General features: G+C 41.3%; 1 protein-coding gene across 1 annotated transcript; it reads left to right on the top strand.

The window, feature by feature from the left end:
• Positions 1 to 1,739: 1,739 nt before the first annotated feature.
• Positions 1,740 to 14,234, top strand: LOC132766591 (hepatic lectin-like). Its single transcript, XM_060760932.2, has 6 exons — positions 1,740 to 1,895; positions 7,042 to 7,140; positions 7,517 to 7,576; positions 10,324 to 10,475; positions 11,595 to 11,707; positions 13,252 to 14,234. The coding sequence occupies exons 1-6, from the start codon at positions 1,802 to 1,804 to the stop codon at positions 13,385 to 13,387; spliced, it is 654 nt and encodes a 217-aa protein (XP_060616915.2). The 5' UTR covers positions 1,740 to 1,801; the 3' UTR covers positions 13,388 to 14,234.
• Positions 14,235 to 21,276: the final 7,042 nt, after the last annotated feature.

Genomic DNA, 21,276 nt, shown 5'->3' with positions numbered 1-21,276 from the left:
GTGTGAACTAATTAAAAAACATAAATAAATTCCTGTGCACACTGCACATATCTTGTTTGTAGTGCAAAGAAGAAAGAAAGAAGGAAGGAAAAAACAATATAATATTTAAAATGAAGAACAATTTTAACCAACATAGACTTAACAGTATTTCAGTGGAAGACCCCAAGGGACCATCCAGCCTTTGCAATAATAATTGGTTGGTTCATTAAGTACTTTGCTATGACTGACTTCTCTGGTTGAAGTAGTCTGCCAACCCGAACACAGCATATTACTTGAGAACACAGAAATGCTGGATCACTCTGACAACCACTATGTCAGACTACACAGAGAAGCCATTGAAATCCACAAGCATGTGGACAATTTCAACAGAAAGGAAGAAACCATGAAAATGAACAAAATCTGGCTACCAGTATTTTAAAAAACCCTCATAACAGTAAATAAAGAACAACACTCAAACACAGGGGAACTCCAGACAAGAAACAATCAACAAAGGATTCCCCCAGGCAGTAAAAAATCCAACCTTGAAACTGCTAGACCATTAAATGCTAATCAAGGTGGCCAACTGAAACATTTACACCTACCTCCAACAGACAAGAGTTCTTTCTCCCACCCTGGACATTCCACAAACACTATTTTCCTAGTTTTTTACAGACCTCACAACCTCTGAGAATGCCTGCCATAGATGCAGGTGAAACGCCAGGAGAGAATGCTTCTTCTTTTTTCTTTTTCTTTTTGTCATGTCAGGAGCGACTTGAGAAACTGTAAGTCGCTTCTGGTGTGAGAAAATTGGCCGTCTGCAAGGACGTTGCCCAGGGGACGCCCAGATGATTTGATGTTTTTATCATCCTTGTGGGAGGCTTCTCTCATGTCCCCGCATGAGGAGCTGGAGCTGATAGAGGGAGCTCATCTGCCTCTCCCCAGATTCGAACCTGCGACCTGTCGGTCTTCAGTCCTGCCGGCACAGGGGTTTCACCCACTGCGCCACCGTATGGAATATAGCCATACAGCCCAGAAAATGTACAGCAGCCCTACCATAATGCTTTTTATTACAATTACAAACACTGGTAATTCACTAGCTTAGATGTAAATGACTTGCAGTGACCAATAAACCATTAAACATACTTTATTAGAGATATTGTTGTATGTAACACATTTTCCACCATTAGGCACCTAGAGTTTAATAAGCCTTGGTCCCTGAGTGGCCTTTGTCACCTCTTTCTCCAAATCGTTTATTTGGTTGCTTCATATCTTTCTGTTGCTCGATTCATCCTTTCCCAGGAATCCCAGCTGACCAGATGCCAAAGAACAATATGATGAGTGGACTGACAGATTCATAAGAAAACCTGATAGAATGAGCCTGCCATGGCCATTTTCTCAAGATTGGCATTGGAAGAAATCTGGCTACCAGTATTTAAAAAATCCTCTAAAATCATAACAGTAAAGTTGACAATGAAATGAACTGCTACAGCGGGTGGTGACATCTATCTTTAAACAGAGGTCGAATGGGCATCTTTCAGGGAAGCTTTACATGTGTATTCCTTAATGGCAAGGATGGGACTAAGTAGCTCTTGAGGTCCCTTCTATGATTTTCTGAAGGTCCTGCTCTAAGTGTACATTGTGATAGAGGTTTGATTCTTAAAGCTCTGGAATGCCATGGCCATGTCCTTCCTTTGGCTGAACTTCCCCTTTTTAAGAAACAACAAACTGGGACTAAATTGTCTTGCTTCCTGAAAAGGGTTACTCAGTTTGTTGGTCATGGTATAAACACCATCAGGGAGAGAAACTTTAAGACAGAAGCAACATGGTTCAAGATGCTGTTCTTTGCAAACAACAGGAAAACACAGACCAAGAATCTTCAGAAGGAACCTGGACGGCCATGGAACCAGGAATAAGAGGTAAATATTCACTATGGATATGACTTGGGCTTAAGGATGGGGACAAACGTATTATGAGAAGGGGAGTTTTGATGTCTGCATTAAGCCCAGACATCATTTTTAGCTTCAAAGTTGAACTGTGAAAGTCTGTATGTCATGAAGCACTTTAAAAACAAGGGAGCCACCAAGTATGTTGATATGCCCTTATTTTCTTGACTTTGGCTGGCAATCTGTTCTATACAGCAGCTTATCCCCAGTTCTTATCAGAAAATTCCTCACCTAGGAACATGTATTTTCCCATTTCCTTTAAGAGTATGGTTCTTCAATTTCTCTTCTAGGGCATTTGCCTCTCTAAATAATATTTGTGACATACCTTTTATAAGTTTCTGCTAAAGTATTATCATGTTGGCTCTTGTCTCTGTCTCTATAGATCTATCATCTATCTATCTGTCTGTCTATTTGGTGCATTCATGTGCTACCCATCTCCCTGTGTGGGGTGCAAGGTAGTTCACAGCAATAAAACAAAATTAGGTATAAACAATAATAAAATTCAATCCTCTTTGGAGAGTTGGAGAACCTAAAAATAGTAGTGCACGTGCTGGTAACCTCAAAGTTACAGTATAATGTGCATCACATTCAGCTACCTCTGTATCAAGCTCGGAAACTTCAGTTAGTTCAAAACATGGCATCCAACTAGTTATAGGAATATCCGGGAGTGAACACATCACATCCATACCAAAGTCATTCCACTGACTGCCAATTAGTTTTATACCTCAGTAGCTCCAGGAACATATCAGAGAGAGGTAAACACCCAATGGAGCTGCAGAGGCTTCCGTCAGATCTTGTGAGTAGAGTTGGAATCACACAATAACAGAGTCACCTGCTAGATTTGACCACAACTTTCATTTTAATGTATTGTTGAAGGTTTTCATGACGGGAATCACTGGGTTGTTGTGAGTATTCCAGGATGTATGGCTATGCTCCAGAAGCATTCTCTCCTGACGTTTTGCCCACATCTATGGCAGGCATCCTCAGAAGTTGTGAAGTCTGTTGGAAACTAGGAAAATTGGGTTTATATATTTGTGGAATGTGTAAGGTGGGAGAAAGAACTCTTGTCTGTTTGAGGCAGGTGTGAGTGTTGCAATTGGTGGCCAATTGAAACATTTATTTATTTATTTATTTATTTATGATATTTCTATCCCGCCTTTCTCAAGCCCGAAGGCGACTCAAGGTGGCTTACAAATTGGCAGCAATTTCATGCCATAACAATCCATAATATACAATTAAAACATTTAAAACTGCATTATAAAAACAATATAATAAGAATATTTATTTATTTGATCAGTCATATGACGATTTCAAAATAGAGCACGAGTTCTTCTTTCAGGAAATCTGCTCTTATAAAAACAATACAAAATCAATACAAAACAAAAATTTATTTATTTATTTATTTAAGGTGACTTGAGGCGGCTTACAAATTGGCAACAATTCAATGTAACACTGTTCATAAAACATAATTAAAAACATTTCACACACATTATAAAAACCATGTAAAAACCATTAAAAACATATAATCACCAATGACTTCCTGTTAACTCATTTTCCAAAAGCACAAAAACCATTTCTCTCACCTTGGACATTCCACAGATATATTATTTATTTATTTATTTATTTATTTAGAGTATTTATATTCCGCCCTTCTCACCCCACAGGGGACTCAGGGCAGATTACAATGCACATATACATGGCAAACATTCAATGCCATAGATACACAACGTATATAGACGGACACACAGAGGCTATTTAACTTTCCAGCTTTCCACCCACCAGGGGTGCTGTTGCTGCACCGTCCATTTGAGATACTGATGGAGTACTTCCTCATTCTTTGCTTGTTTGCTTGCTGGAGGTTTTTATGGCATCATAAATTAGCTAAATTAGCCTCCCGCATAAGTGGTACCTAAATTTCCTACTTGACAGATGCAACTGTCTTTTGGGCTGCAAAGGTCGACAGCAAACTATACAGAATGGTTGGAAGCTCACTCTAACCCGGGCTGGCTTCGAACTCATGACCTTTCAGTCAGTAATGATCTTAATGCAGCAGACTCCCAAATAGCTGTGCCACAGTCCTGGTGCTATAAACTATAAACCCAATTTTCCTCATTTCCAACAGACCTCACAACTTCTGAGGATACCTGCCATAGATGCAGGCAAAATGTCAGGAGAGAATGCTTCTGTAACATAGCTATACAGCCACAACAACCCTCTAATTATTTTCATGTTCCCCATGTATGGGCATCTTAATGTGTGCAGTGCATATCATAAACATCCTTGGTTATCATTCCTTTGAGCTTTTGTTTATCATCTTTCCACATTCTGCATGAATTCTCTCCCCAAAAAATGATCTTACCATGTGCCTTACTGTCTAAAACCACCTGAACAGAAATTCTTCTTTAGCATGGGAATGTGTAATACATGTCAGAGTTATTTCTCTGTTGCCACCTGCTGGCATTTTGCAACAAAGCATTTTGCATTTATACATTTTGCAACTCTCTCTCCCACCTTCTGCTCTCATGAACTGTCCATTTGCTGTATAAACAAAGTCATTTGCATTTTTATTTTATTGTGTGAAGAAGCTTTCATTACTTTTCCTATTACACTTTCCTGTAATCTGTATGCCAGGCAGACCTATTTCCATCTCAATATGAAACTCTAAATGTTGTTTTCTTATTTTGTAATTCAAATGATCTCCCTAGGTCTCTCTGCTTTCTGAGTCACATAGCTGTTTCACAGTGGATTGTGTAGCCCTCTGGTTCTCTGTGTGAGCCTATCTGCCCCTTGCTTTTTGACTTTGATTTCCATATTCAGGCGGCCTTTGTCGTAATGGCTGGAGCTGCTACAGAGAAAGCAATTTGCATTGGAATGTTTTCCTACCTTTGGAGCTCAGTGTGATGCCTTTCATTCTATTCATTTCTATCTGGTTCCTCTAACTTTTTTCTGCTCTTCTATAACTGCAATCAAAATAGAGGAAGATTTTGGCATTTCCTTATACACCCATTCCAGAACCAATTCTTACCTTTGGCTGTGGTCTCAATGCTTCTTTGCAATGTTATATAAATACTAGCCGTTCCCTGCCACGCATTGCTGTGGCCCACATGGGGGTTCAGTGTGGTAGGTTTGGCCCAATTCTATCGTTGGTGGGGTTCAGAATGCTCTGTGATTGTAGATGAACTATAAATCCTAGCAACAACAACTCCCAAATGTCAAGATTCTATTTTCCCCAAACTCCACCAGTGCTCACATTTGGGCATATTGAATATTCGTGTAGAGTTTGGTCCAGATCCATCATCGTTTGAGTCCACAGTGATCTCTGGATGTAGGTGAACTACAACTCCAAAACCAAAGGACACTGCCCACCAAACCCTTCCAGTATTTTCTGTTGGTCATGGGAGAACTGTGTGCCAAGTTTGTTTCAATTCCATCGTTGGTGGTGTTCAGAATGCTCTTTGATTGTAGGTGAACTATAAATCCCAGCAACTACAACTCCCAAATGACAAAATCAATTTTTTTAAAGTGAAGGACATACATTGGGTTATTATGTGTCTTGTGTCCAAATTTAGTGTCAATTCGTCCAGTGGTTTTTGAGTTCTGTTAATCCCACAAACGAACATTACATTTTTATTTATATGGATTTTTAATATATATATTGATAGCTTTTAGAAACAATAACATACGTTTCTCTATTTTCACAAATTCTGAACCAAAAATGAGAGGGGGACATCCTTTGGGACTGTAACACAGCTGGCTGGAAGTCAGCTGCATTAAGATCACTACTGACTGAAATGTCATGAGTTCGAAACCAGCCCGGGTTGGAGTGAGCTTCCGACCAATTTGTGTAGCTTGCTGTCAACCTTTGCAGCCCGAAAGACAGTTGCATCTGTCAAGTAGGAAATTTAGGTGCCACATATGCAGAGAGGCTAATTTAACTAATTTACAATGCCATAAAATTCTCCAGTAAGCATGCAAAGAATGAGGAAGTACTTCATCAGTGTCACAAATGGACGGTGAAGCAACAGCTCCCCTAGTGGCCAGAATGCCTTCATCAAAAAAGCTGGAATGTTAAATAGGCTCTGAGTGTCTGTCTATATATGTTGTATGTCTATGGCATTGAATGTTTGCCATGTATATGTACATTGTAATCTGCCCTGAGTCCCCTGCGGGCTGAGAAAGGCGGAATATAAATACTGTAAATAATAATTGGTTGGGGTGAATATTACCAGTTCCTATAGGTAGTATTTCTGAACTATGGTTTCAGTGGCATCATATTTACACATAAGCTTTTTTTCATGTCAGAAGCAACTTCAGAAACTGCAAGGAGCCCCCGGTGGGCAGTGGGTTAAAGCCCTGTGCCGGCAGGACTGAAAACCAACAGGTCGCAGGTTCGAATCCAGGGAGAGGTGGATGAGCTCCCTCTATCAGCTCCAGCTCCTCATGCGGGGACATGAGAGAAGCCTCCCACAAGGATGATAAAGCATCAAAATAATCCAGGCGTCCCCTGGCAACGTCCTTGCAGACGGCCAATTCTCTCACAACAGGAGGCTCCTGACACGACAAAAAAAAGAAAGGAAAAAGAAACTGCAAGTCGCTTCTGGTGTGAGAGAATTGGCCGTCTGCAAGGGAGTTGCCCAGTTGACACCCGGATGTTTGATTTTTTTCTACGATTCTTGTGGGAGGCTTCTCTTATGTCCCCACATGGGTAGCTGGAGCTGACAGAGGGAGCTCAACCTGCTCTCCCCGGATTTGAACCGCTGACCTGTCATTCAGCAGTCTTGCCGGCACAAGGGTTTAACTCATTGCGGCACCAGGGGCTCCTACACATAAGCTGAAGATAAGGCTGTGAGTACAAACCTGCTTTTTGTATCTCTGTGGCCAAATTATGCAGTGGAAAATACTCTGCTATCTACATTCTTTATGATAGTACCACATTGTTATGGGGAAAATTTTCTGCAGCTTCGAATGACAACCTCTTGCTCATGTTACCTACATGGAGGCATCTAATTTTAAATGATAATAAGTATTATTCCTATGTCCTTGCAGTGTTGCCTTCACAGCACCACTGCTGGAGAGAAATCATGTGTAAAATTCAATTTTCTCTCTTTTCTTTTGAAAGACAGGCACAAACCTGGGGGGAAATGGAAATCCTCTTTCCTGCTGCTGGCTCTCTCTTACCTGCTGATCACCATACTGTTTGCAGTTGTGTTGTCCAATGGTAATAAAATTATTGTTAAATCTGGCATGCTTCACCAGTCTCAAGACAGCACATGGGAGGAATACCACACATTCTATTATTATTATTATTATTATTATTATTATTATCATCATCATCATCATCATCATCATCATCCCACTTTTCGGTCAATTTAGGACTACCCCAAATTCAGAACCTTGTAGATCTCCATTACAGTTTAGTCCAAAATCTGGAGCTCATTTGACATTTTAGTGACCTGCAAGCCATCAGCCACCACTGCAGTTGTTTGAAGTTAGTTAAATTAGAAAGAAAAAAGGGTACCTTTTGAATATTTGTGTGTCTTTTCTAAGCTCCTGAGCTGGTAATAATTTTGCATTGCATCTTCTGACTCTTTTAGGAACAAGACTTTCTTCAGAAGTGAACAAGTTGCATGAACAGGTTTCAGTAAATGAAATATGTAAGTCTCCTTTGGCTTTTAAAGTCAAACACCTGTAGAAGGGAACTGCACAAAATCTGAGATGGATCTCAACTATTTATTTATTTTTCATATAAGAAGCAAACCAAGGGTACAATTGTAATGTATTTTAAAAAACACAAAGTTTAGAAACTTGGCATTATATTAAATGTCCTTTGACCAGTAGCTGACTACTTGGAGTGGTGTTGCTATAAGTTGGTCGTCCATTGTGCTTGTGATAGAGCTCAGGTTGCATGGTGGTGGCCAGGAGGGCCTTCGCACAATTAAGACTCATGTGCCAGCTGCGACCCTACCTCGTGAAGTCAGATCTAGCCAGGGTGGTCCATGCCTTAGTCACCTCCAGATTGGATTACTATAATGCACTCTACGTGGGGCTGCCCTTGAAAACGGCCCAGAAATTTCAATTCGTTCAATGGGCGGCAGCCAGCTTGTTAACTGGTGCTCCTTACAGGGAGCGGTCAACCCTTCTGTTTAAAGAGTTCCACTGGCTGCTGTTCATTTTCTGGTCCCAATTCAAGGTGCAGGTTCTTACCTACAAAGCCCTGAACGTTTTGGGACCCACCTACCTGCATGACCGCATTTCTGTGTACGGACGCACACGACCTCTTCGATCATCTGGAGAGGCCCTGCTCGTGCTCTCACCTTCATCGCAGGCGTGATTGGTGGGGATGAGGGAGAGGGCCTTCTCGGTGGTGGCCCCTCATCTCTGGAACTCACTTCCCAAGGACATCAGGCATGCCCCAACTCAGGCAGTCTTTAGGAGGAGCCTGAAAACGTCCTTGTTCCAGTGTGCCTTCCCAGAATAAGGAAACCCTCAGCAATATGTCCTCCAAATGCACTTTATTACTGACTTAGGAATGCCTGCACGCCCTCATCCCTCTCTGAAAACCCTATCCCAGTTATATCTTATCTGTTCATACCTAGCATTATTTTTTAAATTTTAATTATTACATTTGGCCCAGCCATAGGTTTTTAAATGTTGTTGTGCTACTGTTAATGTTTATTGCTTATTTTTTTGTTTATGAGATTTATTTTAACTGTTTTGTATTGTTGTTTGTTATTGCTTTTATTATTGATGTATTGTGGGCTCGGCCTCATGTAAGCCGCACCGAGTCCCTTGGGGAGATGGTAGTGGGGTATAAATCAAGTATTATTATTATTGTTATTATTATTGTAATAGCTGGTCCATGGTTTGCTCTTCTCCACACTTGCATGTCATGGACTCCACTTTGAGGCCCCATTTCTTAAGGTTGACTTTGCAACTTAATATCATTCATGAGAGTCTCTTTCAGGCAGGCATGTAGCCGGGGGGGGGGGGGGGGGGGCTCGGGAGGCTTCAGCCCCCCCCCCCCCCGAAATTCTCATGGTGGTTCGCGAAAAGACCTTACTAGTGCATTATTTAAACTGTTATGTTTATTCATATCATGATCTGATCACCATACTCAATATATCAGCCCACCAGGACCCTAAGATCTTCGGGAGAGGCCCTTCTTTCCATCCCGCCTGCTTCACAGGTGTGGCTCGCGGGAACGAGAGACAGGGCCTTTTCTGTGGTGGCCCCGCGGCTTTGGAATGCCCTCCCTATAGAGATAAGATCAGCCACCTCGCTGATGGTATTTCGGAAAAAACTGAAAACATGGATGTTTGAGCAAGCATTCGGCTAATCCGATGCGATGAAGTTTTTGATCAAGGACTGGCAATCACAGACAATGAAACTGGATTATGATTTTAATTAAGAGATGCATTGGTCTGTATTGGTGGCCCAATACTGTGTATTGTATATGTATGTGTTTTATATTTTTAACCGGAATATTGTTGTTTTTAAATGTTGTAAACCGCAATGAGTCGCCGTTTAGGCTGAGATATTAGCGGTATAGAAGTGTACTAAATAAATAAAAATAAATAAATAAATATGCATGGGGGTATTGGGGTAATGATACAAAAGGTTTGCTAGGCTAGACCCTCTTTCACTCAGAATCAGCCACCCCCCCCCCCGAAACTCAACCCCCCCCCGAAATCCCCCCTGAAAAAATTCAGCCCCCCCCCCAAACGAAATCCTGGCTACGGGCCTGCTTTCAGGTAATATAAATTCCCATATCCCAGTGTTTCTAGTCTTACATTCAGAAAAGATCTTTTCCCTTTCAATAGCTGCACATTTCAGGCAGGTTTTCAACTCAGCACTTACATATTAAGGGACTACTCCAGGCCCCTTCTATACTGCCATATAAAATCCAGATTATCTGCTTTGAACTGGATTATATGGCAGTGTAGACTCTGATAACCCAGTTTAAACAGATTATGTGAATTATCTGCTTTGATAATCTGGATATTATGGTAGTGCAGAAGGGGCCTCAGTTGAACTAATGAAACTTAGTCACTTAGGTATTTATTACAACAGAACTTATGGTCAAGTGACTCACTAGATATTGATGAACTTCCAGCAACCCTAGCTACCACAGCTAATGGTAAAACAAATGCTAGGAACCACAGTTTAATAACACCTGTCCCACCACAACACAGCAGGTCTTTCTGCCAGAAAGTAAGCACACTTTTTCTGTAATGTTTCCATGCTTTTCATATTCTTTCCCTCTGGAAATGTACAAATGTAAAACCAAAAGCTTCAACCAAAAAGTCAGTAAGATACAACAGACTGGCAGCAGAACTTCAAGGATCTGCCTTTAATGGAAAAGATGCAAGATTTTTATTCTAGCTGTTTCTTTCTTTGCCAGTATTCCCATGTGGATCCAGAAACAGGGAGTGGGATTACTTCCATTTCAAGTGTTACTTCTTCTCCACCCACAAAGTCCTTTGGCACACGGCTAGGATCCATTGTGAGGGAAAGAATTCAACCCTGGTGGTTGTCAACGATGAGGCTGAACAGGTAAATATACTAGTGCATGGGAAGAGAAGTATATAAACTCTTTCATGAAACCTAAACACAAGAGTGGGGCTCATACTGTGCCATCTAGAGATGCTGTTGGACTTAAATTTTCAACAGCCCTCGCTAGGGATGCTGAAAGTTGAAGTGTGTCTATTTTGTAACAATGGTGGGGAATTCTGGGAGGTGCAATCCAACAATGTCTAGGGATATGCAGTCCTCACCATTCACATAACAGATATCTCACATTTCTCTGGTTTCAGCCGTCATAAGGTATATTTGTGCTACTGCATTTAATTAGATGAACTGTCATTCTCCTGCAGACAACTCTGAAAATGTTAGTGTTTTCTGAAGGGCTGAAGGTCATAGTGAAGAGTAGAGACATCACACTGGCAACAAAGATCTGCATAGTCAAGCAATGGTATTCCCTATAGTCACCTACGGATGTGAGAGCTGGACCATAGGGAAGGCTGAGAGAAGGAAGATAGATGCTTTTGAGCTGTAGTGCTGGAGGAAAGTTCTGAGAGTGCCTTGGACCGCGAGAAGATCCAACCAGTCCATACTTAAGAAATAAAGCCCGACTGCTCATTGGAGGGAAGGACAGTAGAGGCCAAGATGAAGTACTTTGGCCACATCATGAGAAAAAAAGAAAGCTTAGAGAAGGCAATGATGCTGGGGAAAATTGAAGGAAAATGGAAGAGGGGCCGACCAAGGGTAACATGGATGGATGGTATCCTTGAAGTGACTGGATTGACCTTGAAGGAGCTGGGGGTGGTGACGGCCGACAGGGAGCTCTGGCTTGGACTGGTCCATGAAGTCACGAAGAGTCGGAAACAACTGAACGAATGAACAACAACAAAGAGGTCATGATGATCCGAGAGCAATCTTTGACTTGCTGAACTATATTTACCAGAATTGTCTGCAGAAGGCCATGAAACCTACCATTCTAAAGTGCAATTAATGATGATGATGATGATTATTATTATGATTATGATTATTATTAATTATTGTGGCCATATTACCATGATTGCAAATGTCTTCCCAAACCTACCTTGATAGTAGCTGCATCAAGGGCTGGTCAGTACATATTTTCCATCTCTTTGTTTTTGTTTTGACTTCCAGAATTTCCTCCTGTCCCACACCAAGGGTGAACGCTACTGGATTGGACTCCATGATTTGAAAGATGAAGGGCAATGGCAATGGGTTGATGGCACCAATTACAGGACCAACTTCAAGTAAGACAGGGCAGTGGGCATGGTTGTGACCCAGGAAGCTGGATATTATGAAATCAATTGGCTGTTAGGAATTGTGGGAATTGGAGTCCAAAACACCTGGAGGGCCAAAGTTTGCCCATGCCTGCTCTATTTTGTACATCTGCATATAAATCTTACATCCTTCCAGATGTTGTTCAGTACAACTCTCAACAGTCTGCAACCACTATAGCTAATAATGAAGGTTATTTGAAGTTGGAGTCCAATAATATTTGGAAGCATGATACCCAACTTGGTTGATAATTTTGTTTTAATGTAGTAAATTAAAATGGGTGGTGGTGATGGCTAAGCATATCTTTATGTAGTTCTTCACCTTTTTGTTTCAGCTTCACTCACTTTGCTCTTCTGGAGGTGATCACTGGAGTCTTTCTCAAACTGTAATATGGTCCATAGGTTGATGACCATTCTCTATCTGTTTTAGAAAAAAAGGGAGAACAGATACCTGGAAAGTGATACTGAACAAAGTTATGGTGAAGAACAATACTCATACAGGGATGTCCTGAAAGGAAGGCAGTTGCTTGATGGTGACTCCAGTATCAAACCATGTTGAGTTTAAATGAGCTATGCAAAGTTCTGAATCTATCCTGGGTATAGAATTCTGCACTTTTGATCAGCTCCTGGTGGCACAGCAGGTTAAACTTTTGAGCTGCTGAACTTGCTGACCGAAAGGTTGGTGGTTCAAATCTGGAGAGCAGGGTGAGCTTCTACTGTTAGTCCCAGCTTCTGCCAAACCACGCTTTTGAAAACATGCAAATGTGAATAGATCAATAGGTACTGCTTCTGCAGGAAGGTAACAGCGCTCAGGGCAGTCATGCCGGCCACATGACCTTAGAGGTGTCTATGGACAATGCTGGCTCTTCGGTTTAGAAATTGAGATGAGCGCCACTCCCTAGAGTCAGACACAACTAGACTTAATGACAGGGGGAACCGTTATGTTTACCTTTACTATGCAAGGTGCTGAATCTATCGTGGGTAAAGAATGCTGCACTTTGATCAACCCCTTAAATTTCAAACTAAATGCAGAGTATATTCACCTCACTACTGACCTGGAAACCACCAGCCTCTATTGGACATGAGGTGTTAGAGCAGTGGTTCTCAACCTGTGGGTCTCCAGGTGTTTTGGCCTACAACTCCCAGAAATCCCAGCCAGTTTACCAGCTGTTAGGATTTCTGGGAGTTGAAGGCCAAAACATCTGGGGACCCACAGGTTGAGAACCACTGTGTTAGAGAATGGTACTGAAGGCACCGACCAATCTGCAGAAGTTAAGGAGATCCTTGGGCCTGGCTAGGAAACTGATGAACACTTCTTAAGTTTCTACAAAATAGGAACTATGGGGATTATAAATGTAATAATTAAGGCTGTGATGTTCCAAAGCTCCCAATGGGAAATCTGACAGCAATATCAGGAACGGTGGCTATGCTTGGGAATTGAGAATGCTATAGTTGGGAGGAAATTATTCATCGTACCAAATGTCTGACAGAATAACTTGACTGCCCCCTTTCTTTAGGAAATGGAAGATAGGACAGCCCTCTGACTATGAAAGAAATGAAGACTGTGCTGAGATCAGTGTTATTGGGGAATGGAATGATGAGAACTGTGAGAGACAGAACTTCTATGTATGCGAGAGACCTTTACCTTCCTGAAGAACCAAGAGATGAAAGAGAGAAACATACTGTTCCGTGGGTGTCCTGATATAAAGGGCAGTCCTCTAAGGATGGGTCCTGCCTCTCAATTCCATATCCTTCTTCAATCCACTTTTTCCAGAGTGGCTAGGATGACACATAGCTGGAATGAAGATATTATTAAAATTAATCATGATAACTGCAACAGAAGTCATCTGAGCTTAAAGTGATTCTGTTTCTAAACAGTGTATTGGAATAATGAGAGTGTGTGATGGTTTGGGCAAGTCACACTTTCTCAGCCTCAGAAGTGAGCACAGGCACCTCCCTTCAAAACAAATTCTGCCAAGAAAACTCTGTGACCTTTGGGTAGTCATAAATTAGAAATAACTTGAAGGAACACAACAGCAACACATGCTACGATTGAATACTGATAATTCAGTGTCCTCTACCATACGTGATGTAGAGGAATGTAGCCCAAGACCCTTTCTACACTGCCCTATATCCCAGGATCTGATCCCAGGTTATTTACTTTGAACTGGATTATATGAGTCTTCACTGCAATATAATCTGGGATAAAGAGATACTCTAGGATCAGATCCTGGAATATAAGGACAGTGTGGAAGAGGCCTAAGGGCTTTTCCACACAGGTATATAACCCGGAATATCAAGGCAGATAATCTACAATATCTGCTTTGAACTGCATTATCTGAGTCCATACCTCCGTTGGATCTTAATTGCAGTGGGATCTAATTGCAAGAGAAGGGATTCCACCCGAACATTAGGAAAAACCTTTTCACTGTAAGAACTGTGGAATAGATGGGGGAACTCTCCTCTGGAAGTGTTTAATTAGAAGTTAAAATGACATATTTCAGTATGTATTCCTGCCTGGTAGGGACTTGGATTAGATGGCCCTTATTGTCTCTTTCAGTCCTATAAATCTATGGTTCTATGATTTGTACTGAACTAAATAAATAAATGATATGATTCACCAGAGTACGATTTTGTGGGAGAATGCAAAAAAAAAAAAAACAACTTGGCAGGTCAGAGATGTGTCATAATTTCTCATATGTGTTAAGAGACAAAATAATATATTGTCGAAGGGTTTCATGGCCAGAATCACTGAGTTGTGAGTTTTCTAGTATGGCCATGTTCCAGAAGCATTATCTCCTGACGTTTCACCTACATCTATGGCAGGCATCCTCATAGATGCAGGTGAAACGTCAGGAAAGAATGCTTCTGGAACATGGCCATACCGCCCAGAAAACTCACAACTATCCAGACAGAATTCCACCTGCTGAAATTTTTACCCCAGTAGAGGGCAGCAGAACCCAAACAATTCCCAAAAAAATCCCTTGGCTTCTTTTTTTTAATCATAGTTATTCAGAATTTGGCAGGAGGCCAGTGAAAACCTACTGAGTCACGTTCTCTCAGCCTCAGAGAGAACCAAAGCAAAGCACCTCTGAACAAATCTTGCCAAGAAAACTCAATGAGAGATTTGTGTTAAGTTCGCCATACATTGGAAACAATCTGTTACAACCTGAAGGTACCCAACTTAAGTTTGTTTGTATGCATCAAGTTGCTACCTAGCGAACCCAAAGGGTCTGCTCAGTTGGCCAATTTCAAAAACTGGTGTTTAAGGAGAAAGATTGTGATTCAGGGGCAGATCACATGTTTTGTATATACTGTCTCCAGAAAGGAAGAAAACTCCTGCTTGAAACCTTGGGAGCACTTCAGTCAGGGAAAGCAATACTGATAAACTAGTTCTTGTAACATTTATACCTAAAGCTGGAGCACATTAATCTCTGCTGAATCTGAAGTCACCAAATTCCATTGACCATTGGCCAGGGAGCCTTTGAGAACCATTCGTTTCCCATCTCTAATGTACACACACAAACACAGAGGGAAAAGGTAATTAAGCAACTTGGGAGAAAAGGTGTATGTTGCTACACCGTTCCTCCTCTGTTGAAGTTTTCTTAATTAAGTAACACCATGCTGTCTCTATGGGTACATCTACACACTGTAGAATTACTTTGGTTTGACACCACTTGAACCACCAGTTGTAGTTTTCAAGGTTTTTTTTAGTTTTCTCTACCAAAGAGTTTTGGTACCTCACCAAACTACAAATCCCAGGAGAAACTGAGGTGTTTTAAAAACAGCTGAAAAGGTAGCATGGAAGAAGAAGAATAATTATTATATTATAATAATTATAATAATAATACTTTATTTATACGCCACCCTATCTCCGCAAGGGGCCTCATAATCTAGAATATCCCTGTTGAAAACCAGGAAGATTGGAAGGTTTGTGATTTCAGTGACTACCATATATTCCAGAATATAAGATGACTGGGGGTATAAAATGACCCCCAACTTTTCCAGTTAAAATATAGAGTTCGGGATATACTCGCCGTATAAGACTACCCCTCTTCCAACACAAACCAAATAAAAAAAATTTAAAGCATCAGATTTCATTTCAATATGGTAATTTTCCTATTACTGTACCTCCTTCTCTGCCTCTCAGATCTCGCACATGCGCACCTGCACCACTTCACTGCAATCTTCAGGAGCGAGATCTGAGAGGCAGAGGAGGAGGTATGGTAATAGGATACAAGGGCGGGCCAGACAGGTAAAAGAGTTTTATTTTTCTGGGCCCAGAGCCACTCTATCTCTTTTTTTCCATACCCTAGATGCCTGCAGTGTGCTCCGCCCTTCACTTACACCTTCCCGGTGAGACGTCCCTTCACCTCACCATTGGGACCGGACCGCATTAAGTCCACGAATCCTGATGAATGGATTTTCTTCTACCATACTTGTACAGGGTCGCCCTTAATGCTTTCATACAGTCGTTGCATACGGCAGGGATGTGGCCACTGTCATTTTTGAGCTCCCCCCATCATATGCAGCAACCACAGATTCTGCAATCTTGATTGGAAATTTCAGCACTCGCTCTATAAGATGACTCCCGGCGTATAAGATGACTCCCGCGTATAAGACGACTCCTGCATACAAGATGACTCCCATTCATAAGGCTACTCCAGTGTATAAGACAACTCCCATGTATAAGACAACCCCTGATTTTTGAGAAGATTTTCTTGGGTTAAACAGTAGTCTTATACATCAGAATAAACGGTAGGTAAAATGTGGGCCAATTAAATGTAAGCCATGCAGAATAGGAAATCATTAGTGACTGCACATTAATGGTGGGTACCACAATGTCCTTAGCACCTCCCAGAGAATGTCATAGTGTTTGCTATGCCTCATGGGACTAAACTGATGGTAAAATAATCCCTGCTTTCTACAAGGAGACATAAGACATTCTCGAACAGACAGCACTCACTAAGTTAAACAAATTAATATCTTAAGATGACTTTGTTGGAATCAGTGACATTCTAGGTAAAAGTAAAGTTTTTCCCTGACATTAAGTCCAGTCATGTCTGACTCTGGGGGTTGGTTCTCATCTCCATTTCTAAGCCAAAGAGCCAGCATTGTCTGTAGACACCTCCAAGGTCGTGTGGACGGCATGACTACATGGAGCACCATTGCCTTCTCACCAGAGCAGTACCTATTGATCTACTCACATTTGCATGTTTTCGAACTGCTACATTGTCAGAAGCTGGGGCTGACAGTGGAAGCTCATGCCGCTCCCCAAATTTAAACCTGCAACCTTTTGGTCAACAAACTGAGCAGCTTAGTAGTTTAACCCACTGTGCCACCAAGGGCTCCTAATGATATTCTAGTGTGGTATATAGGCAAATTTATAATAAACCAAAATCATGCTGTAATAGTGTAGGAATACCATTACTTATTTTGCCCTTTAGATGGTGGTAGAGGATCATCTGTCTCCACAGCTCATTATACAAGGTCTAGAACAGGTATAATACAAGGCCTAAGACCTTGTCACCTCCTGAGGAATCTGTATAACGACTAAGTGGCAACAGTAAGAAAAGACCATGGAACAACCGACTGGTTCAAGATTGGGAAAGGAGTACGGCAAGGTTGTATACTCTCACCGTACCTATTCAACATGTATGCAGAAGATATCATGCGATGTGCGGGATAGACAATTCCAAGGCTGGAGTTAAAATTGCTGGACGAAACATTAACGATCTTAGATATGCGGATGATACAATTTTGATGGCTGAAAGCGAGGAGGAGCTGATGAGTCTTCTAATCAAGGTCAAAGAAGAAAGTTCAAAAGCTGAGTTGCAGTTAAACATTTAAAAAACCCAAGATTATGGCAACTAAACTGATTGTAAATTAACTGGCAAATAGAGGAAGAAAAATGTGTAGACAGTGACAGACTTTGTATTTCTAGGCACAAAGATTACTGCAGACACAGAGTGCAGCCAGGAAATAAGAAGATGCTTACTTCTTGAGAGGAGAGCAATGTCCAATCTTGATAAATAGTGTCTTACGTTCTGTTGGTTTGTCTCCCTTCTAGTTGAGACAAATCAAAGGCATTAAGGCCAATGTTGCATAGGATGCCTCTTATAGGATGCTAGTTGCTGAGAAAAACTATGTTTTTTAGGTTTAAAAGACAGCAAAAAATAAAAGTGTTATCAAGATTTTGATATAGGTAGGCTTGCTGGCAAGAGTTGGCATAGTTGGACATGTACTGAATCCAGTGACCCATAAGGCAATCCAGAAGCCAGATCCTTTTGATGTTTTTCTCCCCCTCACTGCTGTTGCCAGCTATTTACCACCCCACTTTCTAGCTCAAAAGAATGAGCTAGTGGCCATCCAAGAAGAAATAATAGAAAAAGAAAACCTGTTAGCCCCCTGCTTAATCACCACATTACTCTCTGACGATGTGCATAATGAAAAGTCATATCATTTGAAAGTTCCCCCTTGGAATTCAAATTAAGTGAGAAAGGTATAATGAAGCATATCAGGGATAGAGACCTTTGGTACTCTTATCTTTTGGGCTACAGCTTCCAGAAGCATCACTCAACATAGACCATGATAAGGAATTGTGGGAATTGCAAAGGGGATGCCAGTTGTGATAAACATGGCATGTGTGCTAGCTTTTTTGGAACTTCATGAAAGAAAGAAAATGGAGAGAGACAAGAGAGTAATAAACCAGATTTGGGATACATCCTGACACAAATTTATTTTTGTGTCAGGAGCAACTTGGGAAACTGCAAATTTGCTTTTGGTGTGAGAGAATTTGTCATATGCAAGGATGTTGCCCAATGTTACTGGATATGTTAGCATCCTGTGGGTGGCTTCTCTCATGTCCCTGCATGAGAAGCTGGAGCTGACAGATGGGAAGCTCACCCCACTCCCCAGATTCGAACCACCAACCTTTTGGTCACCAGTCCTGCCAGCACAAGGGTTGCACCACAAATGTACCAATGTCTTATGTTCTGTTGGACTACATTATAAATAGATACTACAGACACAACAAGAAAGTTCTAAATATTTAGCAGATATATATACATAATTTTTTGTGGGGGAATTTACTTTTTTTTTTTTTTTGCTGAATCTGGTACATCTACAGCTTCAAGCATCCCATAAAATACCATTGTAGGACTTGCTTGTAGAAATCATACTGCTCCATGGTTATTGGAGGGAACCTCAGAGTCCCTCCCTCACTTTAAATGATATAAAATAGACATGAATAAATAACACACATTCCACCAAAGAGAATTTATTCTTTCTTTCTCACCAGAAGAATCCAAAATGAACACCTATTTTATATTTTTAGTAAACAGCTTTCCTCCATTCCACCTCCCCCCTCCCCCAAATGGTCATTTCCTTAACATTCCCTCAAATACTGAACCAAACCAACAAGGCACAAAGGCTGCAAGCTTCAATTTAAACTTCAAAGGAGCTATCCAATGTGCTGAAGCATATCCCCAAAAGGTTTACTACCTTGGATAGTTAAAGTCTAGACCAAACTTGGAGGGGACTCACAGCACAACTGACACAGAAGTCACCACCTGCCACTGAATATCGCATTACATGAGACAATGCCTTGCTTCAAAATGTGTGTGTATAGTCCTATATTTATTCCACCTCCTCTCAATTTTCAGTAGTGATTCTGTGTTATTATTGTTATTATTGCTATTATTATTATTATTATTATTATTATTATTATTATTATTTGAAACACAACAAGATGAGTCCACAGCAAACAAGATCACTCTGCTGGGTGTTGTATTGGATCACACATTGGACACTTCCCAAGTGTGATGTATCAGTAAATAATGTGTGCAGATCCCAATAAGGTGGCCTTTTGCAGCTGGCAGATGGTTATTTTGTCAGCGTCAATTGTGTTTAAGTGCAGGCCAAGGTCTTTAGGCACTGCACCCAGTGTGCCAATCACCACTGGGACCACCTTGACTGACTTGTGCCAGAGTCTTTGCAGTTCAATATTTAAATCCTCCTATCATGTAAGTTTTCCCAGTTGCTTCTCTTCAATCCTGCTGTCGCCTGGGATTGCAACATCAACAATCCATACTTTGCTTTTTAACATGATAGTGAGGTCAGGAGTATTGTGCTCCAAAACTCTGTCAGTCTGAATTTGGAAGTCTCAGAGCAGGCAGATGGTATTTATCATCATCATCATCATCATCATCATCATCGTTAATTTGTATTCTACCCTATCTCCCCAAGGGGATTCAGGGCAGATTCCAGTATACACAAATACAAAGGCAAACATTCAGTGCCTAATAACAACATGACAAAGATAACACAGATAAAAGATAAAGCTTTCCCTTATGGCTCTGAGGGGTGGTGCTCATCTCCATTTCTAAACCAAAGAGCCTGTGTTGTCCATAGACACCTCCTAGATCATGTGGCTGGCATAACTGCATGAAGCGCCAAGGTGATACCTATTGATCTACTCACATTTGCATGTTTTCAAAATGCTAGGTTGACAGAAGATGGGGCTAAAAGCAGGATCTCACCCTGTCCCATGGATTCAAAGCACCAACTTTCTGGGCAGCAAGTTCAGCAGCTCAGCAGTTTAACCCATTGCTCCACTGTGTTGTAAGCAAACTTCAAACAGGTTCATTAGACATTATTTACCATACAGTCAATTTTAATAAAGGTAAATCAATGGATCAGACAGCATGGTATAGTAATTTGAGTGTTGGGCCAAGACTCCAGGAGACCACAGTTCAAACCCCAGATCAACCATAGGAGCTACTGGGTGACCTTGGCAAGTCACACTCTCTCAAACACAGAAGGAAGCAATGTCAATATTCCTCTGAAAAAATCCTACCAAGAAAAAGTTTCAAGATATTCCTGTGCTAGAAATCTGGGGAAACTTTGGTTAGAGTTTTTGCACTGACTCATGGGCCATGAGATCCTTTTCAATGTGTTGTTGAAGGCTTTCATGGCCAGAATTACTGTGTTGCTGTAAGTTTTCCAGGCTGTATGGCCAAGGATTACCCCAGGCAGGAAGCAGCCAGGCATTGAAGCTGCAAGACCATTCACTCCTAATCAAGGTGGCCAACTGCAACATTCACACTTGCCTCCAACAGACAAGAGTTCTTTCTCCCACCCTGGACATTCCACAGATACCTAAACCCCACTTGCATAGTTTCCAGCAGACCTCACAACTTCTGAGGATGCCTGCCATAGATGTGGGTGAAACACCAGAAGAGAATGCTTCTGGAACATGTCCAGGCAGCCCGGCAAACTCACAGCAACCCAGATCCTTTTCAACTGTATGATTTGGGGAAAAAATATCCAATAATTAGATTACTTTTTGGTAGGGAGATTTAGTTGGTGAGAAGGTGCTTATTAGTTCTCCCCCACAAGTCAGCTACTTCAGCCCAGTCTTATCTTCAGTTTTGTAGTTTGTCCACAAAAGAATTGGGTAAATTTTCGAGTTCCAGGGATAGGAGTATGTTACAGGGAAAATCAATTGGCAAGTGAAGGTGTAACCAGTACTTTTCCATTCC

This window comes from Anolis sagrei, chromosome 2 (assembly GCF_037176765.1).
Source record: "Anolis sagrei isolate rAnoSag1 chromosome 2, rAnoSag1.mat, whole genome shotgun sequence".
Taxonomy (NCBI): domain Eukaryota; kingdom Metazoa; phylum Chordata; class Lepidosauria; order Squamata; family Dactyloidae; genus Anolis; species Anolis sagrei.
This window is presented reverse-complemented; position numbering and strand designations above follow the sequence as displayed.

Coding starts and splice junctions, on each gene's coding strand:
- LOC132766591 (XM_060760932.2), top strand. CDS start 1,802: ATGGTTCAAGATGCTGTTCTTTGCAAACAACAGGAAAACACAGACCAA. Junction 1,896..7,041: donor CATGGAACCAGGAATAAGAG/GTAAATATTCAC, acceptor TTCTTTTGAAAG/ACAGGCACAAACCTGGGGGG. Junction 10,476..11,594: donor TCAACGATGAGGCTGAACAG/GTAAATATACTA, acceptor TTTGACTTCCAG/AATTTCCTCCTGTCCCACAC.